The sequence below is a fragment of the Eleginops maclovinus genome, chromosome 1 (genome assembly GCF_036324505.1).
Source record: "Eleginops maclovinus isolate JMC-PN-2008 ecotype Puerto Natales chromosome 1, JC_Emac_rtc_rv5, whole genome shotgun sequence".
NCBI lineage: Eukaryota > Metazoa > Chordata > Actinopteri > Perciformes > Eleginopidae > Eleginops > Eleginops maclovinus.
In genome coordinates this window covers 18,512,911-18,535,467 of record NC_086349.1, presented here as the reverse complement: position 1 = coordinate 18,535,467, position 22,557 = coordinate 18,512,911, and the positions used below count along the sequence as shown (strand labels likewise).

The 22,557-nt window shown below is 40.7% G+C and overlaps 3 protein-coding genes across 7 annotated transcripts; 1 reads left to right on the top strand and 2 right to left on the bottom strand.

Annotated features, from left to right (window-relative positions):
• Positions 1-1,965: 1,965 nt before the first annotated feature.
• Positions 1,966-11,620, bottom strand: slmapb (sarcolemma associated protein b). Of its 4 annotated transcripts, XM_063906143.1 has the most exons (11): positions 8,699-8,850; positions 8,462-8,619; positions 8,087-8,146; positions 6,074-6,202; positions 5,925-5,999; positions 5,530-5,832; positions 5,037-5,307; positions 4,698-4,869; positions 3,417-3,551; positions 2,920-3,007; positions 1,966-2,507 (listed from the first exon to the last, which is right to left on the bottom strand). In XM_063906143.1, exons 3-10 carry the CDS (start codon positions 8,136-8,138, stop codon positions 2,924-2,926), a joined length of 1,221 nt encoding a protein of 406 aa, XP_063762213.1. In that variant the 5' UTR covers positions 8,139-8,146; positions 8,462-8,619; positions 8,699-8,850; the 3' UTR covers positions 1,966-2,507; positions 2,920-2,923. The 4 variants fall into 4 exon arrangements, with proteins under 4 accessions (XP_063762213.1, XP_063762316.1, XP_063762241.1 ...); XM_063906246.1 differs by lacking the exons at positions 8,462-8,619; positions 8,699-8,850 and adding an exon at positions 11,477-11,620; XM_063906171.1 differs by lacking the exons at positions 8,462-8,619; positions 8,699-8,850 and adding an exon at positions 11,304-11,446.
• Positions 11,326-17,416, top strand: LOC134879861 (ceramide synthase 5-like). The gene is made up of 10 exons (XM_063906446.1): positions 11,326-11,689; positions 12,947-13,049; positions 13,236-13,366; positions 13,843-13,900; positions 14,028-14,078; positions 14,215-14,307; positions 15,204-15,332; positions 15,600-15,706; positions 15,854-16,010; positions 16,649-17,416. The coding sequence occupies exons 1-10, from the start codon at positions 11,514-11,516 to the stop codon at positions 16,790-16,792; spliced, it is 1,149 nt and encodes a 382-aa protein (XP_063762516.1). The 5' UTR covers positions 11,326-11,513; the 3' UTR covers positions 16,793-17,416.
• Positions 17,237-21,565, bottom strand: si:ch73-233m11.2 (NACHT, LRR and PYD domains-containing protein 12). Of its 2 annotated transcripts, none has more exons than XM_063905973.1 (9): positions 21,390-21,565; positions 19,592-21,191; positions 19,353-19,514; positions 19,072-19,245; positions 18,808-18,981; positions 18,504-18,677; positions 18,237-18,410; positions 17,983-18,150; positions 17,237-17,872 (listed from the first exon to the last, which is right to left on the bottom strand). In XM_063905973.1, exons 2-9 carry the CDS (start codon positions 21,175-21,177, stop codon positions 17,803-17,805), a joined length of 2,682 nt encoding a protein of 893 aa, XP_063762043.1. In that variant the 5' UTR covers positions 21,178-21,191; positions 21,390-21,565; the 3' UTR covers positions 17,237-17,802. The 2 variants fall into 2 exon arrangements, with proteins under 2 accessions (XP_063762043.1, XP_063762118.1); XM_063906048.1 differs by having other exon boundaries at positions 19,592-21,188; positions 21,390-21,556.
• Positions 21,566-22,557: the final 992 nt, after the last annotated feature.

The following is a 22,557-nucleotide window of genomic DNA, read 5'->3' as shown; positions in this document are numbered from 1 at the left end:
GACTGCGGAACAGAAATCACAATGTAGCACAGAAATATGCGTCATGTTCATTCATGCGGTCAGTGATTTGCTCTGGAACTATGTGACCGTATAAGATGTTGCAAAATTGGAAATTTAGCAACATGGTTTTCATCCTGTTGAGTAATCTGCCTTGCCCTCCACAGACCTATTATAAGTGTGGGTTACATGCTTAAAGAGCGGAACTGCACGGAGGGCTTCTCCCTTTTATCTTCCTGGAGAACTGGCACCCACACAGTCAGTAGTTTCATTAACTCACATCATCAAACCTCGGATTTCATGTTCAAAAACAAAACGTTCCTTGCATGGGAACTACTGTTAAATACTTCCATCATCCATCATTTTCTCAAATAGAACTCAGATGAATTAGCACCTCAATGCTCCTTTAATGTCCACTTCATTCAAACCCCATACTTCCAATTTGCTATGCAATCTTTTGTTGTACATGTATAACCACAGCAGGGGTTCAGCCTGAAAACAGAAATTATATAAAACAGCTCTGGGCTCAAGTCGGTGTGAAAAGGGCCTTGAACCCAAGCCAAGTTAACCCCATTCAAAGCTGAGTAGTACTCTTTATGACTAGTAATCATAGTTGTAGTAGTATTGTAGTAAACTATAGCTTTAAGGCATATAAGGAAATTGTATTTTAAGCATCAGTATGCACAGATTACTTAAAGCATGTGGTAATTTCGGATTCTGGTGTCAAACTGGACATTTATGCATAAAGGTTTGAGGTATTAAAGAAAGATTAACTTAGCTATATCAAGTGTAAGGTAAGGTTAGGAATTACAGTAATTAAAAGTCTACAACAATAAAGAGATCCCTGCTGTGGAGGGCAACAATCTTATGACTTCCACAAGGTGTTTATTTGTTGGCTTTTGGGTATTTTTCTGGATGAGTGTGTTTACATGATATCTTTGACTCACATGTTGCACTTTTCAAGTCCAGCCTCATTTGCCAGAAATATGTAATATGTCCTCATCTTGTGAATCTGGACCTCTAGGAGTAGCTCAAGGTTTTTCCTGTCATACAGGCAAAGTCTGTCCCCACATTGTGTGTCTTCACTGTACCACTGGGAATGCTGTTAGTACACTAAGTACATTAGTTTCCACAGCGCATTGTGGGCCGGCTGACGCACACCCGGTTCTCACCTGAGAAAACCTCACTCCCCGCGGAAAACACTCCCTTCTGTCAGCCCCAACCAGGTTCTTTGAATGCCATCCGAAATACAAGGAGCTATCGGAAGGGTGCAAAACAGGAAATGTGAGATAGGTAACTGAGCACATTATCTTGCTCAAGGGAAGAAACCCACTTATTTCAACAAGTATAGTTCCCTTCCCCTAATATTATTGGGCAATACACGGAAAAACCAAGTACTACAGACCCAGTGTTCCTGGGAAAATATCAGTAGTGACGACCCACTTGCACGGTGCAATCATAAAGTTAATATCTTTTAGAGCAGTTATTCATAAGCATTAAACACAAGAAACTGTATCTTTCAATTGATTTTGTCCTTACTCAAAAAGGAACTGAGTAAACCAAATATAAAGCAGCATATATATATCTTGATATATTTGAGATTTACTACAAAATCATAATGCATGTAAATATGTAGTAATGAGTAAACTCTGAATGAATACGAAATAATTCACTGAGGGGTCAAATACCTCATTTTAAAAGAAAATGATTAGACAAGATAGGATACAATGTAATATATGCCATGCATTTAAATTATATTGTATTATAAGAAACAAGTATTATGATAAATAGTTTGCATCGCAACTCTTACTGCTCAAATACCTACCCTGGTTGGCCAGAAGTTCCCTAAATATCTTGGAGAAATATAGTACTATCTTACTCTCGCTGCCCAACACCACAACCACCACCACAGACTGATTAATAGTTATGCATCAAGGGCAGTTATCATGCACTCAATTAGGGGCTACATTATTGTGACAATATTTATTATGCGACAGTTACAGAGATGTGATACAGTTAGTGAGGTTCAACTCTAAGAGATCCATTTAAAATATCATCATCATCTTGAACTATTTCACTCTGAAGCGTACCTTTACATTCATTATTGGATAATCCTATCCTTTCCTTAGTTATGATAGTAGACAAAAAAACAACCCAACCTTATTTCCTTCAAATAATATTAACAATAATAATAATAATAATAATAGGCATACAAATAAACGTATTCATTTGCACACAAAACCAACATTCTTTTATTAACATCTCTCTCATCTAAAATAGAGCATCTTAAAAATTAAACAGTGTTAAGTATGAGCCCTCCTAATTAATAGTGCAGATATGATAGGGGGCACGTTTCAGTGCAGAGAAATCTGATGACAAATATGGATTCACTTCTCTGTGTTTATGTTTGTGTGTGTTTGAGCACGTTTCCCTCAGGTCCTGAGGAGCAGAGCAGCAGTCACAGCAGTTAGAGCCACAGCAGCCACAGGTCCCCAGATAAACCAGGGTTTCTGAAACAAGTGGGGACAGCAAAGAAAACATGAGTATCGCTTCACGAAACGGCTCAACATCATCATCATATGACCGCCGATGAAGCTTTGACAGAATGAGCTTGCCATTGAAAACAATGCAGTGCACAAAGAAGGCAGGTTAGAAACAGCTCTTTTAGATAAAGATAAGCCCATCCAAGCAAACTGCGAGAAACAGTTGTTAAGCATTAGCCATCCACACAAGACAAACAGATGTCAAATGTTTGGACTGTGTGATTAGAGAGGTTAGAGTCTCTGAGACATCAATTTATTTTAGTTTCCCCAATGGGAGGCATTCTGGGGAATAGGGAAAACCTGATTAAGTCATGCAATTATCTTAGAAACACTGATGAGAATGAAAGATGTAGGCCGATTTGACAGGAGTCATGTGTACCTTACTACCACAATGCGCCGAAGCACCAATACAGCAAAGCCAGGATAAGGCCGATGACTATGGCTTGAACAGGCAGCAATAGGGACGTCTACAGAAGGGAAGGGATATTACAGTAATCAACTGCAACGGGACATACTTTAGTTGGGCGTAGCTTTATTAATAAACCCCTCAGTGAGTACTCTGTGTTGGTAATTGGTGTTTACACAAATTTCATAAGTCACACACAGCTTTCAATGTCTAACACAGTAGGATACAGTGGCTAAGTTGAAGGGAGCAGGTGTACTGCTGAGAATTAAAAAAAACGACATATCCTTTTTTTAATGCTTGGTGATCTTCCACAAAATAAAAAGGATGTTTAATGCACTTTTGTTGCAAAGCTCATGCGTCTAAGATTAAAATGTGTTTGCTTCTTATGCAAATAAAAGCTATGGTATATATATATATAATGTCAAATGATTGTATAAGATTTTCTTAGTGTATGATAGGCCAGCACTCACCTTTGTCCCTTTCTCCTGTAACTCCTTCATGTTGGCTTTGCACTCCTCGAACTCATCTGTAATTGACTGTTTTTCCTGCTCAGTCTTCTCATACATTTCCTTCAGGTCTGACAGCTCCTTCTTGGCCTCCTCATACTGCAGAAAGCAAAATGTTGAAATAAATTTAAATGTCTGATTATGCTTGGGCCATCCTTATGTATCGATGATGATTTATGGTGTTGACAGTTCCCCACATGCTTTGTCTGATGGGGCTTGCTTTAGAGGACGAGTAAATCACACAGAGCACGCAGGTTCCACTGTCATTCAGCGACTGAAAGAGTCACACCACATAGGGATGAATGACTTGTGGTTAAGGATGACTTCATCTCGGCTTTCTGCTATTCAACAGTGGCCCTCCTGTCTGAGAGTCACAGTGGTGGTTGATCCCTCCCATCCAGCCTGCTAAACCTGCCTGGTGGCATACAGCAGAGTGCCACTGCCAACAGCACACAGCCCGAGGTCTGTTTGAAACGGAGAATCCTCTGATCTTCATAATCTTCTATTTTAAGAGATACGCTGGCAGTTGTACTTTCACTTCAAGACAGTTTCAGTTAGTTAGACTTAGCTGTGGTAGTATCTACAAGCCATTAAAGGAAGACATTAAGAGGGTTCTGTGTCCTGGGCTGGGCTACAATGAAGGGGAACCTAGCTTTCTCGGTTTAAATAGCACACACTGAGTTATGTTTGTCTTTAATTAAATACCTGTAACACCAACACAGATTAGACATCCACATAAAAAAGGTGGCATATTCTTCATTTGATGGATAGATGCCAGCATATTAAGACATACTGGTTATGCCGTATGGATCACTTTCATTTTATGGTTCTGTGTGTCATGAAAGTTGGATTTGATATGCTCTTAAAAGAGAACTTTAAGCCCTTGGTCAGTGTGCATGCAGGAAGTTTGATAAATACTGTATCACCTTGTAAAGATTAGGTTTCTAAAGTAACATGTCAAGAACAGCTGCAGAGCTGCTCTCCACTCAGAACTGTTTTGACATATCTCGTGGGACAATACATGTTTACTTATGTGTATAAATGGTAACAAATGGGCAGTAATGTAAACAGCTACACTGGTTACAATGGATCTATTTCTGTCTCAGTCACGTGATTGAAAAATGACTGGACGGCAACACATGTAGACAGGTTTAACAGTCAGGTTCGTGGGTAGAGGTTTTGTTCGCCCTTAAATTAATTCTAGATGACTTTGAGATGCTTGACAGATTGGTTGTGAGAATGTACCTCTCTCTGCAGAGCCTTGCTGTGGCTGTCAGCCTCCTCCAGTTGGGTTTGCAGCTTGATGCTGTCCTGCTGGTGCTGGAGCTGCAGGGCCGCCAGCCTCTTCTCTAACTCCTGCTGGGATCTCTCCAGGGCTTTGAGGCTGTTGCTCAGCTCAGCATTCTGGGCACGGGAGCTACCAGAAAAAAACCAACACTGAATTTAATAGGTGAAGGATCACACAAAGCATATGGTTTACTGTAAAGTAAAGCATACTGAAACAAATTCAAGCACACGAGACAGAGGGAGCACAAAGGTGGGGAGGGAAGCTGGTCTCTAGGTGACGTAGCTCAGTGCACTGACCTGGCAAGGTCCTTCTCCAGCTGCTGCTGTCTCTGCAGCACCGCCTCTTTCTCAGAACGCAGAGCTGCACATTCACTCTGCATGTTAGCCTTATCTTTCTGATGAGACTTGAGGAGTTCCTCCTTCTCAGTCCTGAGGGAAGCACACTCGGTTTGCAGACTGCTCCTTTCCTTCTGGTGCTTATTCACGGTTTCTTGTTTTTCAGATCGCAGCATTGCACACTCCTTCTGAAGGCCATTACACTCTGCCTGCATGGACTGCAGCTCGCCGGCTGTGAAAATAAAAGGTTGTATGTAACATTCTTTGAGCAGATGCCCTTTTCTTAATTAGCTTACAATTAAGTTAGCACTGTGTGTGCGTGAACAGACTAGTGTTGAGTCTATTCATGCTTTACACAAAAGGGCCCTTTTTCTAGGTCATTAGTGAATCAGAAACATCTACTTCCTTTTTATGTGGCTATTCTCATCATATTTTGTATCATTCCCTGTAGTACCTTGAATTTCTGCAGTTTTCTGCCACTGCTTGCTCTGCTGTTGAAGGTCGCGCTGTAGGTTGTCAATCTCATGCTCATATTTGTTGGCAGTCTGGCGCCATTTGTCGAGATCCTTGGAGGCGGTTGCCAGGTTAGTCTGGATAGCAGCTACGTCACGATCCCGCTCAGCAGTGGCTGCCTCCAGGGCTCGTTTCAGCGCCTTCACCTCATCACGGGCACTTAGTAGCTCGTCGCGTGAGCTGGAGGAGACATCCATCTGCCCTCTGAGTGTGCTCGTTTCATCCTGGAGCTGCCGCAGCTGGCCTGTCAGGACAATGGTTGGTGTTTAAATCAATAATGTTGACATTTTTATTGGAAAAGACAAACTGTTCCTATCAACAAACACAAGGATGTACCTTGAAGAAGTTTGATCTGTTTTGCAGATTCATCAGCTTGGTGCTTATTTCCCTTTCTCTCTTCCTGCAGGACACCTACAAAAAATGATTGCATTTTCAGTTTATGTGTGTGAACAGCATAATGTGAAGTTAATGGTGTGTATTTGTACCTTCTAGCTCCATAAATGTATGTTTCTCATCTTTGGCTTGCTCCTGGGCGTCTCGAAGTTCATCTTTCAAGCGCTGGATAACTTTATCTGAGTCACCAGAGGATCCCATGTTTGACTTGGTCAAGTCATCTGATAATGAGATACAAAACAGGAATTATTATCCAGATTAGAAGATACTTTCTCTTTTACATTTGAGTATCAAGCTGTGAGGTTGAAGCTTATTATTTTCCTGCAGAGTCACTGGAGCAGTTTACAGTCATTAGCAAGTAAAGGTTGAAACAATCAGGCACAAATGATGGCAACTGACTATAAAAATAGAAGCTGACTGAGTTCCACCATATTCATTACGCTTCAGTCCCAAATATTTAACCAGGGCTGACATACTAGATGATTTCCCAAGATATTAAATAGGACTATTATATAAACTAATTGCTAAACCAGAAATAGACAACTGCATTATCTGCATTTTTAAAATCCAAGCTTTCATTCATAACCTCCCATTATCCCAACCAAAAACACGTCTCTGGCACCTCCTTGCTTGTTAACAGTTTGTTTCAGTAAACAATACACAAAGGGAATAGACTAGCCAACGTTGTCAAGGGTCTGTTGTGTTTCCTAGAGGTGGAAACAAACTCCAAATACTTCCCAGTGAATATCTTTATCCCCAATCTATCATGGCTCGGAAAAGAGATGACCTCATCGCAGGCCGAACATTTGGCAGAAGCAAAAACAAGAGTCATCACAGGTCAAGCATGTGCACCATAAATGGACACATCGCTGGACTGAGGCTGTCATGAAATGCTTATTTGTTGTGATTTCACGCAAGGCAGCATAGATATACACACACATATTTTTTTCAAGTGCTCCCAAATACCGTTGGTTAAAAGACCCTAAAATGAATGGCAATACAGCGACTGCTGGAGGCTGGTAGCACCCTCTGACTCAGGCACATGACCACCCTGCTGTGTGCCAGACAAAGGATGGGCGGGCAGTGCTCCGTCCAGCATGTGTGTATGAGGTTGTGTGTTCCCTCATGCATGCATATGAATGAGTGAGAAGGAGAATGTGAGTGGGCTTCCTGTACGTGGGTTTTTCCCAGTTTGTGTGAAAGATGAATGTCGTCTGGCGAGCCTGAGATTAAGAAAGGGCGCCCAAAGTATTATCTTTAGTAACATTAGTTATTATGAAGTGACACCTGACAGAGTAATAATGGGATTAGACTGTGTGTAAAAATACCGCTGTGACTAGTTGGAGTATATTGAGCATCACACTGCCTCAAGTGACGACAGCGGAAAAAATGTAGGAAAAGTCTTTTTTTAGCTCAAGTGCTGAAGGCTTAAGCCATCATGGTCTATCTTTCCCCCACAGTCAGTTTCCTTCCCAATGCATGTGACGGCATACTTAAACTGAATATAAGCATTAGCGATGCTGGCATTAAATGTCTAGAGTATTCAGCAAATCTCTACAAAACTGCTTATCAAACAGACAGGCGTGATATCAGTTTACAGGTACAAAATGTGCTTTTTTTTAACTCAGCAATATCAGTACCATTTTTGAAAAGAAAGAGATCATCTTGTTGTGAGGACACTGTTTGCTTTGTGCTGCCTGTACAGTATACCGTGCAGTGTAGCATGACAAATTAATTCATGCCAAATTGATTTGCTGACAAAAATGCTTGGATATTTTCTCATGAAGATCGCTGTTGATTTGTAGGTGTTTATGTTCTCTGTATAGCAATCATCGCATTCGCTTTTTATAAGTCACCTGAAAAGGCACTTACACACAGGGAGATAATGTGCCCTCTGTGCAAAGAGACTACATCTACTAATAAGCTGTTGACACTGGAGAAATCAGCCTCTAAAACAAGGCCATCTACAGCAATGTCAGCTCTCAAGCCAAACAACGGCCCTGAGAGGCACAGCCACTCTGTTTACCGGTGACTCATGCTTTTTTTCTCTCTTGACATTGCAAGATGTGCAGTTACAGGTAAACAAAATAATAAGATTGGGTTACCTTTAATCAGCGACACGTTATTCATGGGATCACTCAGCTCCTTGTCATCCATTTGCTTATCTGTAAAGAAAAAGTATAACTAAAAATGTCAACAAACAAATAGATGTGTCTCACTTAATTAAGATGTTATGGTGAAAATAAAACACAGAAGTATTTTATTTTAAACAATATAATAAAACAATGGGTGATGTTATTATGGTTAACAATGATCTTTTAAGAAGGTAAACACAAAAGTGCATGCTCATCTATGAAAACAAAACAAGTCATTTTGAAAGATGCGGATGCAGAGCTGCTGAGAAATGTCCTTTGAGAACTAGGTCACAGAAAACAGAACAATAAAAATGTTAGGAATAAAAACACAGCAGGAAATATTACCTTAGGTGATTTAGGAGCTACAGTACTCTATGTGCTGATGCTACAGCAGTCCCTGGCATGAAGAACTCTCCTCCAACTATCAGATTTTTTTCAGATGCGAAATGGACCAGTCCACGCAGTGAGTGGGGTGGGGGGTGACACCGAGGGGATTACAGACGCTGTGTACCAGAGCCCTCTGCTATTGTTAGATGCAAGCAAGTGAAGACTAAGAAAGGGTTGATATATCTAAACACATACCTCAAGTTTGGTTGCAAAGCTAAACTAGAGGTAAGTCAGATGAATGTCACCAAAAACATGACCCCCCTATTTTGTGGCCGAAGTCCCTAAGCCCCTCCGACTAGGTCATGCATCCGAGTAGAGCATGTCGGAAGCTGCAGCTGCATAGTGACACAGAGAGGTTTTGTTCAGGGAGCCGTGCTGCTCTCTGACCACTTGGTACTGATGTAAAAATCTACAGGATGACACAGAATAAACAAAGGCAGTGTGTGTCACGTATGTGCTGCAGCCGACCTGCCTCTTTTGCCATGCTGTAGGCCCTTGAAATTCATAAATTATTTGCTTTTAGGGTTGGATCTTAATTTCATCCTTAGCAGGGAAGCTCTGCTGGGTCTATAACGCGAACAAACTGTGCATTGTTATGCTAATTGGATAAAAGAAATACCTTTGTTAGCCTCTTTAGCGTGCTTTGAATTGTCTGTGAGGCTGAGGCGATTCCCAGTTATAGAGAGAAAGCTGTGCTTTTACTTTTTCTACACAAGCAAATAAATGTGTCCCTCTGGTCAAAAGCTTTCATAGCTACTCATGTCCCATTGGCAATTCCTTAAATAATGTACAAAGGCACACAGACATAAAGGTTGTGTTGCAGGTTTTAAAATGGAGGGGCATGGCATGGTTAAGGGGACATTCATATTATTCAAGATGTTATAGCTTCAGTCCACCTTCCTATTTAAGGCTTTACAATTCCTTATTATGGATGGCAATATTATTAGTCATCATTGTAACACTATGCCACAGGCTAAGTGGAGCAAGAAAGAACAGTTTTTGTTTCAATTGATTTCCGGATCAGCATATCAAGGCAGATAATAGCATGCTGCACCCAAAAAGGGAAAACATATGTGACCTGTGTTAGGAATACAGTCATTCTGCTAGCTGCAAAATTCAAAATTACAGCAGACACTAACTTAAAGATCCACAACACAAAAAACCCTGCAATTTTAATGACGAAACTGACAAGGCGGGTTTGTAGAAAGCTGTGAATCCACCCAAAATGTTTGTTGTGCCCAAGGGACCTCAACCTTGGTTGGCCAGGCAAGCTAGTAATGAAGTAAAGGTTAATGATATAACGCTGCAAATCATTGACATATTTTTGGTCAATAATCAACCATTCCAAACTTTTACTCCGGTTAAAGGATGTTTATTATCTCTACAAACTGTACATCTGCATCCCACAAGGGTTATTTTTTCACTCGAGAGAACACTCACCAGCCAATCTTCAATTAAGTGGATTAAGACTCTTATAGAGCACGCAATTGTTAAGTGTTCTCTAGACAGATAGGTGAAGGGTAAAGCCACACAAAAGTTTTATAGGTGGAAAATTTGCACAACTTTACTAAGATAAAAATTGTCTGCAAACAAAACTGCTCATTGACTTAAAAAATATATGGTATCCTAAATGATCAACATGATCTAAAGTGGCTATTGCTCTCTGAGGACATGCTTAAAACTTAAGTGCCAAACTCAAAGGATTTAATTGTATGCTTTATCATCACATTTAATAGCAGCCTAAACTGGAATCTGCTTTTTGCCTCAGCAATAAAACTTAACTTGATGTTGTATAATATATCTAAAAGTCATTACGTAATTTAGATCTAACTACACTAGGTTGTAGGTTTGTCAGGTTTGCCTAGCTCAAACTACTACTGTCTAAAATCAATGTTACACAAATGGTTATGATGTTTAGGTAATTTAAACTTTTGGAGAGGTTTTAATTGAACTTATGATATGTTTTAGGATTATAACCTTGACAGTACACGATTTCCTTTGCTTGGACTGCAATTAGCTTCAGCAAGGTTAAACAGGGTGTATGCAAGATATACTGTATGGCTGGCAGTGAATTTCTGGGAGAAAAAATGATATGTTAAATACAGTGAAAAGTGTTTTTATTTAACCGAAATTTACACGTATTAAACTAGTAAATATTTACATTTGGAAGTGCTTTTAAAAGCTTTAGTATTTTTCTAGTCAGGTAAATGCATAGGGATATATTAACTATTTCCTTTCATCCATTTATTTTTCATATTTTCTTTCATTTGAATGGCATCTACTCGAGATAAATTAGAGATGCCTATTTAGAGGTACTTTAAAGTAGCTAGCTTACATCAAAGTTACTAACGTTACCCGGCCTAAAGGATAGTAGCTAACTGATAGCTTGCTGGATAGTTTAAAAGCTGGTTTTATTTATTAACCTACTTAATATGATCCTTGTATCAGGTCACAGAGTTGAGTGAGTCATAACACATTAAAATAAATAATAAAGCGTCTTAGTTCAAAACCAAACAACTCGAAAATCTGGTTTTGTTGAATTGTTAATTGGCTGTGATGCTAATTTAGCCTTAACAAATGAAATTACGTCATCTGCAAATTGGCTAGGTTTCAGTTGACACTAGCTTATGGTAGTTAGCTTGCCTTTAACTCCCTATCAAAGGCCTACTTTTAATGGGCACAATATAATGCTGGAGAGGCAGTATCAAAGGCTACAACCTATAAAACTGTGTTCAGCCTACAAGTTAAAGAACATCATTGAAAGTTGCCTAATCAGAGTGGTGGGTGTTGCCTTTCTTACGTGTCAGGCTAGCGGTCCGTTCAGTTTGACTCACAAACCAGAAGTGATACTCTCTTCTTAGTGCTAACAGGAGGAGGAGGAGGAGTAAATATCACCGCAGAGGGTTTCAGTTTAAATAACCTAAGCCGCCAGATGTTCAACAAGTAACTTTCACCGCTTCACGGCTGTTTCACCTTATTTGTTTGATCTCGAGTATATTTCTGCTCCCCGATGACTTCCTCTGTCTTAGACTGGATTTGGAGTGAGAGGTTTTGGCTTCCCCAAAATGTTACATGGGCGGACCTGGAGCGACCACCACCTGGTGAAGAATATCCCCGAATGAGAGACATACTGTACGCTCTACCTTTGGCTGTTTGCGTTTTTCTACTAAGACTGCTTTTTGAAAGGTAAACCGCACCCTTTTACCTTTTGGGTTTTTGTTATTTTGAGGGTAACATTATTTTTATTTGAGTGTGTGTGCTCTGTGTGCCTGCACATTTAGGGGGATTCAGCTTATGTGTCAACTGTTGCTCCAAAATACAGGAATAAAAACAAGGCACCAAACTCATTGAAATAACGTTAATATATGAGTCATTCCTTATGCGTGCAAACTTTCAGGGGACTGGAAAATAAACTCTGGAGGCTTCAATACAAATCCTGTTGCTGTTACACAACACACAAACACACACAATGTGGTTATTATGAAGTTAGACAACCCTATTTTTTAATAAATTGACTTCATAGATGGGACTGCTTTAGCTTCTGCCTGTCCATGTGACAGATTCTTGCTATGCTAGTTCTCTCCTTGTTGTTGGTTTTGCCTTAGCCTCCTAATAACAGTTTAAGCATTCCTTTGAGGTGATGACACATGTGATAACTTCACTGACAGGAAACACACGTTTACCTTGCTCAGCAAACACCTACCTAATGATAGTAAGGTTATTCAAAAAATAAAAAGAAGAACTAGCATTTAGAGTATTTTCTTGTGATCATTGGAAACTGAGGCTGGGTTAGACACTGTTGAAACTGTTCTGTACTGCATACATATCGGTCTTCCTTCGTGCACAGAAAGTCAAGAAGTTTTACAGCAAAGTTCAGCTAAATTAGGGGTTATGCATGGGTTTCTTTCAGAGTATAATGAAAGAGCAGGCCCTAAGCTCAGTCTGTACTTTTATTCATTCAGTATTTCTCAAAGGTAGGACAACTTTTCCAGATAAGTGTGGGTTGTCAGAAGATTGAAATTAATTGCTGACTGGTCAACTCATATGGTCATGTGGCACCCATCAATTTGGTGGTTAGAAGCAGTCCTTCCTTTCCCTCACATGACGGGCGGTCCTCATGCTCTGTTTAGACTAGGTGCTACATTCCCCAGAATTCCTCCTAACGCTTGCCTGTGTCTTCATTACAGACTCTATTGTACCCTCTTCCCCTCCCTCTAAGACAAAGTCAAACATTACTTGTAAGCAAACTGCAAACTCAACAGTTCAAGTCAATGAAGGGAGCCCTTTAGACAATCCTAGCTAATGGTTCATCTGTTCAAACCTGTACAACGTGCTTAACTTATCTCACTGACTCTCTCCTTGTTTATGTCTCTCTTAATACCTCACCATCTCTGTGTCCCCCTTCCTCTCTCTTTTTTTTTGCCTCTGTCTGTGTATTTACAGGCTAGTGGCCAAACCCTGTGCCCACATACTTCAGATTCAGGCGGGAGTGCCTCGGCAAGCTCAGCCCAATGCTGTCCTGGAGAAGGTGTTTCAGTCCAAAGCGGTACATAAAGCCCTTATTTGTTCTGTAGTCCACTAAATGTTTTTCTGCATGCTGGAATAGTTGAAGTTACTGCACTGACATAAACCAACACAGGCAGTGTGACAGTCATACCTGGTGTTGTGGTGTTTTTGAGGTTTAGAAGAAAGACTATGGAAAGCAAGTTATTTCTATTTGTCCCGTTTTTAGTGTCCAGACACGAGGACATTGGAGGGACTCTCCAAGCAGATGGACTGGGACGAACGGAAAATTCAGAGATGGTTTCGGGTTCGTCGGAACCAAGACAGGCCCAGTGTACAGAAAAAGTTTTGTGAGAGCATGTAAGTTCCTACTACACTGATGTGCAGTGTCTATTCATTGCCACCAGGGCAGTCACTACAAATGATTTCATTATTTATTGATCTGCAGATTATTTATAATACAACACAACTTCTTTAAATGTCTTTTCTTGTAAGTCCAAAACCCAGAGATGCATTTTCTGCCATTTTTGCAGCAACTTAAACAAACTTCAACGGTTGATCAATCATGATCATTATTTTGCCCATGGCTTAGTCGAATTAACGTCCCAGCTGTATTTGCAAATAAAGTTTTGTACTGACTCTTATAAAAAAATCCCAATGTCCCCCTGGCTTTACATGTGGTGATACCAACAAGTCGACGTTATTCTGCAAAATGTCTCATCATCTACACCTCAATGAGGCTTTCGCTTGACTTTAGAAATGAGTCTTGTTTTTCAAGAAGAGTACAAGCTTCATTCTTGTTGTTCCCCAATTCAACTCTTTTTCTTTCACCTCAGGTGGCGATTTACATTTTACCTGGGAATTTTCATCTATGCGATTCGACATTTGTGGGTGGTGAGTCGAATTGCTTTTGCACAATACTGATACTGTGTCATTGAAGTGTTGCCTTGGCTGTTCTTAAAGTATGTAAGCCTACTGAATGTTTGTGGTTCATCTTATTACATGCATCTGTTTTTTTCAGTCGCCCTGGATGTGGGACACCAGACAATGTTGGTACAACTATCCATTTCAGGTTAATCGTTGTTTATTTACTCCATAATTATAATGTTCAGCTGCTTTTATTATGTATCTAATCTTTACAGCACCATGTTGTTGGCAGGTCAGTGGGGCTACTATTAAAGATGTATTTATTTTACTCCCTCCTAAAGCCTCTGAGTGCTGGACAGTTCAACTACTATGTAGCTGAGCTTGCTTTCTATTGGTCCCTGATGTTTTCCCAATTCATAGACATCAAACGAAAGGTAAGTCAGCCTTACTAACACTATTGTGCTGTCTCTTACTTTCTCTTGAAAATGTCACACTCTTTGTACCAGAACTGTTTTGCCAGCTTTTCATATTCCCTTCATATCATAAACATGTTCAATCTATCAATGAGTAGGTCACTTTAACATACTGTATGAGGGAAAACTTGCTTTTGTCTATACATGTGTGTTCCTCTGTATTGGAGCCTGTGAAATTTTATTCATGCTTCAGCTAACTCTGCACTAAGATTTATTACTGGCAATAATTATAAAAGTCATATCATCATTATGAGCTGTATGCTAAGTCTTTTAATTTGAACCCTTATTGAACCCACTCTGGTATAACATCCGAAACAATCTTAAAATGATGCCATTGTTATACTTTGGGCCGTATTGATTTAAATGTTATCCTACTTAACTTCCAGCTGTTCTTGTTTTAGTTTGCCTTAAAATTGTATTGTTCTATTTAATTTGAATGTTTCTATAATTGTAGTTTTTAATCGCCATTTTATTTATTTACTCTTTTTTTTTTTTTACTCGTCAATATTATAAATGAGATTTCTTCCGAAATGTATTTGCAGATGTACAATGAAAAGGTTTCTATTGTATTGAAATTATCATATTATAATGTGCCTGTCAAAACAGGTTAAACAGGTTAAACTACAGTATGAGAAGCTGCAGCAGTACACTATTTACAAAGCCTTTTATGATCCTGGCTGACCGGTTTCTAAACAAAGCCTTTCAGTTGGTATCATGACAGCCTGTTAGTGGATGTAAAAGAAAGACAGTGAAAGGACTCAAGATCATCCCAATGTCTTTTGTTTTTATAGCCCTGCTAAATTACATTGCATCGTATTCATTCCTTTTCTTTCGTCTTTTCATTTCACTAATCACAGGATTTCATTATCATGCTTGTCCATCACCTGGCCACCATATTCCTCATCACATTCTCCTACGCCAACAACATGCTAAGAGCTGGCACTTTGGTCATGTGTGTGCACGATGCATCTGACATCTTTCTCGAGGTAAAGAACTCAGACAAACACAGATGACAACCTGAAACTGTGAGCTTCTTGTACTACTGTTTGTACGTGTCTGACAGAAAAGCACACATCTATTATTATCATTTCCGTCTGTAGCAGTGCAAGTAGCCTAGATCTACTTGTACTACCTGTCTGAGAGGAAAACCCCACTATCACTACCATCAGTAACATCACTCCAAATTCGTTGCTAGAGATACTGCTGTGATATTTTATTACTGTAAATCATTAAAACCTTATTTATTCCTAAAGGCTGCCAAGCTTGCCAACTATGCCAAGTACCAGAGGCTATGCGACGGCCTGTTTGTGGTGTTCAGCATAAGCTTTTTCATCACTCGACTTGTCATCTACCCTTTCTGGTGAGTCACATGAGAGCTTATTTACAAATCAAATGACATACCTTTGCCTACTTGACACAAGTTTAAGAATTGGTGAGTATTGTTACACTAAATTGGTGTCCTAACAAAGCAAAATAGTAACCTTTTGTATTTGTGTATTTGCTGCAGGGTTGTTTACAGTGTTCTGGTTGAGAGCTGGGAGATTGCCGGGCCGTACCAGGCCTGGTGGTTGCTCAACGGGTTGCTATTGGTGCTGCAGACTCTACACATTATCTGGTTCTACCTCATTGCTCGCATTGCCATCAAAGCTATATTCAAGGGAAAGGTTAGTCTGGCTTTCTTTTTTTTTGTAGTTCAGTTTTCAGCAGTGCAAACAGCATCATTTTTCTTGTTGCAATGTCGGTGAGTTAGTCCACAACTGTGGTCCTGACTTGAACATTGCAACTATTGGGTGGATTTTAATGAAAGTTATTCATCCGTGCAGAATGGCCACTAATGATTTAATTGATAGTCTGAAGTTTCCTTTAGTGCAACTGTGAGGGATGATATGTCTTTGTTTTAGTAAACCTTCTTGACAACTTGGACATCTGAAACGTGCATGTTCCCCTCCGAGTAAATCATAATAACCTTGGTTTTCCTCTGACCTTTTCTTTAGTGCAATCATCAGGTCAATTTGAATGTGTCTAAAAAGCTGATCTATAGCCAAATACCTGTAAATCTAAAGACATTCCCATTAGCCTCAGCTATCCTCTCATCGCATTATTTGGTAAAACTGTAACTCTACTAGGTCTACCAAATGTAATCAGTTGTATTTTCTAAAATCCATATGTATTCTTCACATCTGTCCCTGACCTTTTGGACTTTTTCTATTTAGGTCAAATATAAAACATCAGCCTAGTTTGGTTTTTCCTTTCATCACTATCCCAATGGTTGGTAAAACTGTCGTTCCTGTTTGTTTCACAGGTGGCAAAAGATGACCGCAGTGACATCGAGAGCAGCTCGGATGAGGAAATTCATTCCAGTTCCAGTAAAAATCCCAATCAGACTCTAAATCCAAAGGACACCAATCATTCTGGTAACCCTAATGGAGGCACTCATGACCACTGAGTCCCATGAGGGGATCATATCCAGTGGCTTTTATTCATCTGCTGCGGGCCTGCGTGACCCACCTTGTCACTTTGATCTCCTGAAAAGACTTTTGTTTTGTTCATCCAAAGAAGATTTGCAGAGTCGTTCAAATGGAGAATGGACTCGGATACAGAGGAACTTTGTGTGTGGAATAGCCCTGTCTTACTGAGTTTACACTGTGTGAGGTTTACATCTGTTTTTTTGCTTACAGGAGTGGACAGAGAAATGTGTGTGGTCTGTCTGCACCTTGCTCTGTGTGTGTGTGTGTGTGTGTGTGTGTGTGTGTGTGTGTGTGTGTGTGTGTGTGTGTGTGTGTGTGTGTGTGTGTGTGTGTGTGTGTGTGTGTGTGTGTGTGTGTGTGTGTGTGTGTGTGTGTGTGTGTGTGTGTGTGTGTATACAATTTGAACAGAATGTCAGCACTGCTATTGTCAAGAAACATTTACTACATGTAAATACATTTTATTTGTGAAAATGGTAATATATTTACAGCTGTCAAACACATCACTGCAATCTGCCTTATTGAAAATACTTCTTACTCTTGTGAGCCAAAAATCCCTCATAAAATGCCAAATGTTTCTTAATAAAAGATTAAGTACCAGTGAACGATGTGTAAGATTTTCATTATATATAGTGACCTTGACTGTATAAAGAGTACAACTGCTGCTGATTATATTGTTGATTAATTGCTTGATATACAATATTAAGTGTCAGAAAATAGTCGGTCTTTTCTATCAACTGCTCATGCTTGTTTGTCAAACAGTTCAAACCTTAATATATGTTATAGAAAGCAAAGAAAAAAGCAAAATAAAGTGGAACAAATGACATGTAATCAGTGAATATGCCCCAACACAATTTTCGTTGAATTATGACTTAGACAACGAGAGATTGAATAATTGTGTTTCTGTTGACTGACAAATGAGTCAATCCTTTAATCAATTTAACTCAAATAATAAGCACTGTTGGTGATCCTCTAGCAGTGTGTGTGTGATTCAGTATGTTATTTTATCACACTCGTCCATGATGCTTAAAGCTTCTTCACTGAAGTCGTTGTACTTCAGGCTAAAAGAGAGAAAAGACAGAGTTACAGGAGTTATACATGTTTACTATGCTTTGAAACGTTATGTAAAGTTCAAGATAGTTTATAATTAAATGTAGGAAATGAGTCTTACTTAATCTCCTGCATGTTCTCGCTGTCCTGAAAGACCTCGACGAGGGCGGGGACAGAAGCATCTGTCAGCGAGTTGTTTCTCAATTCCAGGCTCTTCAAAGTCTTAGTGGCCCTTATAGCGGCACACAAGTCCTCAAGGCAGGCATCCGTCAAACCGGTCATCTCAACACTACAATGCAAGAGAGGAGGACATATTTAACGTTGTGCTAACTGCAATGTGGTGATAAAATAGTTTTTAAAATTATTTTGACTCACTCCAGTTCCTCCAACAGACAGCTTGGATGTGCAACAGCATCCCAAATATGCTTCACCCCTTGGTCTCCCACTGCATTTATACCCACAGCAAGGGACTTCAGCTGAGAAGTCCCACTTGTCAGCACTGAGCCCAGCTCCTTGAAGACCTGCTCGGTTAACTCGCATCGTTGTAAGCTGTAGGGTGGAGCAGAATTTACATCTAGTATTTGTGGAAGGTGGCACCTCATCACTGAAAAGTCAATAGAGTGATAACACATGAGACCCTACCTGAGCTTTTCTAGTGGACAGCCGGGTTGGCGGAGGGCTTGGCAGAGCTGCAGCGCCCCCTCCTGTTCCAAATCATTAACTGACAGGTCCAACTCAGACAGGGAGCAGTGCTCCGACATCAAGGCCGCCATTAGATGAGGACAGCACAAAGCTGTCAAATCGCTGTCAAATAATCTAAAATAAAAAGTTATCAAAGGGCATCAATAGCAAAAATGATGGATGTCAAAATATTATTCATCACACCATTTGTTTTATGTGTTATAGCACACATTCACAACAGGAGGTATTTAAACTTCAGTCTTACTTGAGGCTTCGCAGTTTGCAAAGCGGGTGTTGCAGAGACTTGCACAAAGCCTCCACTCCTCTTTCACCAATCGTGTTAAGGTTCAGGTTCACTTCTCTCAACTCTGATTGGCCAGAACACAAAGCTGCAGATAGTGACTCCATGGATGCAGCAGTCAACTTGCAGCTGTGTAGCCTTCAAATAAACCAAATAAGTTAGGTTTTTCAAGAATAAATAGACAGCACTAACAAAAAAAGGGCTTTGAATCTATAAAAATGTACATACTGTAGGTCCTGTAGTTTGCACAGAGGACTTTGCAGCGCTTGGCACAGTTTTGTCAAGCCCTCGTCGCCGATGTCATTAAATGTCAGATTTAACACACACAGCTGAGAGGTGCCTGAGGTCAGGGCTGCCACCAGATCTTCACACATTGCCTCTGTCAGGTTGCACACTGTAAGTCTGGGAACAGAAAAAGCAAAAATGTTAGGACATCTAAATGTGCCTGTAAGAAATTTGTATTAAGGTAAAAGCATTTTTAAAAGAATGCATTTCAGGTTTAATCTTACTTTATAGTGTGAAGCTTGCAGTCTCTGAGGCCAGCGCAGAGAAGTTTAAGCTTTTCATCTCCGAGGTGTGCATGTGAGAGATCGAGCTCCTTTGTGATTCCTCCGCTGAGGGCTGAGGCCAGATGAGAGACGGCCCCAGGACTCAAGGAGCTCTGTGACAAGCTGGAGACACAACATTATTTTTTAAATAAGATATGCTAAAATAAATGATGCCTGGACATGTGGATTCCTCGACTTACTTTATCTTACGTGCCAAGCTCATAGTTGGAGCCAGCCTCTCAGCTTGTTCCTCGGTCAGATTCTTTGTATGGTACAGATTCAACTCCTCCAGCTCCCCGAGGCACGTGATAACATAATTCAGAGCCGCACAATCCTGGAGGCTCAGGTCTCCATAGCTGATGCCTATTCGTGCTGGGGGCTTGATAACCTCTTTCACCAAACTCTTATTCTGAGCTTGAAGAAGCAGATGGAAGCAGCGGAGGTGATCTTCTCTGCGAAATCCCTGCAGTGTTTGCTGTGAGTGGCTTTTAAACCACTTCTTGAAATCTATGAGCTGATCAGAGTTGAGCTCCCCTATCAGGCTCTCCAGAGGTCTGCGCTGAAGAGGCTCTGAGAGCCCTGACAAAAAGAGATCCAGAAACTTTGCATGGCTTTTGTGGTTTTCCAACATCTTCTCTGCACCCCCGGGCGTTGAGTTGTCACAAAAGAAAGACACAGCCAAGAGGAACTCCTGCATCAGACTGGAGTGGAAGGAGAAGACACGTCTATCTGATTGGTCACCATGAACTTGCAGAAAAACACCAACAGAAGTAAGAAACTGTTGAAAACCAAAGGAATTCATTTCCTCTTCAGTGCAACTCGAATGCTGATCAAGGACGCAATGAGATGCCATCTTGCCGAGGGCCGACACTAAACCTCTGCTGCAGGCCTCGTTCAGCGAGAGCGACTTAATCAGGTCGACCAAGATTTGTACATAGAGCTGAGATAAAGTTTCAGGAAGTTTACCTCCAGCATCCATCAGAGACTTGTAAACAGAACAAACTGTCCAACAAAATCTTGGGGAAGTGCAGATATCATAAAAGCCCAAAGTCTTTTCCATGTGGATTCTTGCTTTTTCTGCAGAAGCCGGGTCAGGAAAAAACCTGTTGAAGTATACCTCTCTTTGTGGCTTCAGGAAACCCAACACCTTCACCCCGGTGCCTCTCAGAAACTTCAGGGACCCTGTTGACCTGGATGCAACCACAAAGGCAGCTCCTTTCAGCAGGGATCCATGCAGCAAGCTTGCCACTAAACATGACATTGAGGCTGCCTGGCTGTGGTCAGAGCACAGGGTGTGGACGGACGGATCCAGGCTTTGTTTACACTGATCCAGATCATCAAACACAAACAACACATCTGCAGGATTCTGCAGAATTAGAGGCAGTGACTCAGGAGGCACATGACCGTGGTGGTGTAGGAGTAATGTTTCCAAGGAGAGCGTGCCAGTAAGAGAATTTAACTCCCTGAACTTGAAATGGAAAACATAAGAAAAGTTTTGAAAGTGCTCTCCTTTCGCCCAGCCCACAACTAGCTTCTCCAAAGCAGTGGTTTTCCCGGAACCCTCAGGACCCGTCAGTATCACACATCTGGTTTCCTCAGTCAGAGCGGCTTGGAGGGCACCATCAAGGGAGTTGCCTTCTGCATTCCTGTCTATTGCAAGACCGTCAGTAGTCAGTGGAGATATGTACCTATTGCTCTTTATCACACTGACAGGAAGCTCTCCACCAAGAAGTGTGGCAATGACTTCTTGTTTCAAGATGTGAGTCAGCACAGCCACTTTGTCCATTGTGTAAATAACTGCTGTGAGAACACATAAAAAACAATACTGTTAAAGAAATGATGACAGTCTGCAAGAAACATTTCATGCCTGCCAATAAATACCAGTGTTATTAACTTTAAGTTACTCCCTGATTACAAAAGCTGTCTACCAAATCAGGCAAAGTAGTAACGGAGCATATTTGTACATTTTCTAAAACACGGACGTGAATGTACACTTACCTTGTAGTCTACGCAGTGCCAAGTCAGACAAATAAGAAAGTATCGTAAAGACAGTAAATCTTCAAAGAAAGGAGACAGGTTATTCTTTTAATACTGAAGTAACTGAAGACAGCAGCTGTTTCAACCGAGCTATCAATGGATAACCGTTACGGAAGAGGAAGTACAGTGGGGTTTTGAGCCCTGAGCGCGGTCTAGCAGACGAGGGAATGGCGCAGTTTAATATTAAGAAAATGTCCCCTTCGCAATAACACCTCGCAGCTGTTGAAAGGTGAAAGTAAAATAATACTAACGTATAAATGATGGATTTGTAAAGTATTGTATTGAGTCCTTAAATGAGCCCCTACCTTACCAGCTTCAATGCAAAATGCATTTAGGTACTTTACCATTGTATATATATATATCAGTGGTGGGCCGTCAGGGCCAGCAAGGCCTTCTCTGCTGGCCTAAACATCATCAGAATATAAATTAAATTTTGATATATTTTTTCCACAAATACGTATTAAATTATTCCCCATAGTCTATTCTCTTCATTTTATAGCGTTCGTCTTGGCTGCGCTGCTTCCAGCCTCAGAACGAGATTTGGAGGGCTGGCCTTTATGTTAGAGCTTTTATCCAATCATATTTCAGCCATAATGTGTTGCTAGGGTCAAAGAAATCTGCCCTTAGGCCTTCAGAATCAACAGTGCGGGCGGCTGTAGCTTAAAGTGAACGCAAACAAAATTGTGGCGTTAACCAATCAGATTTCGAGGTGGCGACAACGGGCCAGCTAGCAGGCGTACGCTAACGTTAGCACGTGCACATCTTCTGATTGGATACGCACTATTGAGAGGCAGAGCTAGGCAGTAGGCAGAGCCATACAGTCTATGGGCAAAGCTAGCAAACAGAACTAGAACTTGAGCGAGCTAATTTGTGTAGATTTCTACAAGCTATTTTTTTCAACCCACAATGGCTGAAGGAGGAGAAGAGATCAATTTGGTCGCAGATATAATTACAACGCCATTTTCAAAACGAACTTTTCAAGTAAAGCTACACATCTTGAAAAGGGAACGACCAACTCCAACGCTAGCGAGCCTAGCACAGCAGGGAAACTACGAGCGGTACCCCTGGCTCACAGCCTCCGAGAGGCACTGCAAATTGTACTGCCGGGAATGCCTGGTATTTGCAACTG

Coding starts and splice junctions, on each gene's coding strand:
- si:ch73-233m11.2 (XM_063905973.1), bottom strand. CDS start 21,177: ATGGACAAAGTGGCTGTGCTGACTCACATCTTGAAACAAGAAGTCATT. Junction 18,678..18,807: donor TGCAAACTGCGAAGCCTCAA/GTAAGACTGAAG, acceptor TTTTTATTTTAG/ATTATTTGACAGCGATTTGA. Junction 18,411..18,503: donor TGTCCACTAGAAAAGCTCAG/GTAGGGTCTCAT, acceptor TCCACCCTACAG/CTTACAACGATGCGAGTTAA.
- LOC134879861 (XM_063906446.1), top strand. CDS start 11,514: ATGACTTCCTCTGTCTTAGACTGGATTTGGAGTGAGAGGTTTTGGCTT. Junction 13,367..13,842: donor AAAAAGTTTTGTGAGAGCAT/GTAAGTTCCTAC, acceptor CTTTCACCTCAG/GTGGCGATTTACATTTTACC. Junction 13,901..14,027: donor CGATTCGACATTTGTGGGTG/GTGAGTCGAATT, acceptor TGTTTTTTTCAG/TCGCCCTGGATGTGGGACAC.
- slmapb (XM_063906246.1), bottom strand. CDS start 8,138: ATGGATGACAAGGAGCTGAGTGATCCCATGAATAACGTGTCGCTGATT. Junction 5,833..5,924: donor ACAGATCAAACTTCTTCAAG/GTACATCCTTGT, acceptor TTGTCCTGACAG/GCCAGCTGCGGCAGCTCCAG. Junction 4,870..5,036: donor CTGGAGAAGGACCTTGCCAG/GTCAGTGCACTG, acceptor TTTTTCTGGTAG/CTCCCGTGCCCAGAATGCTG.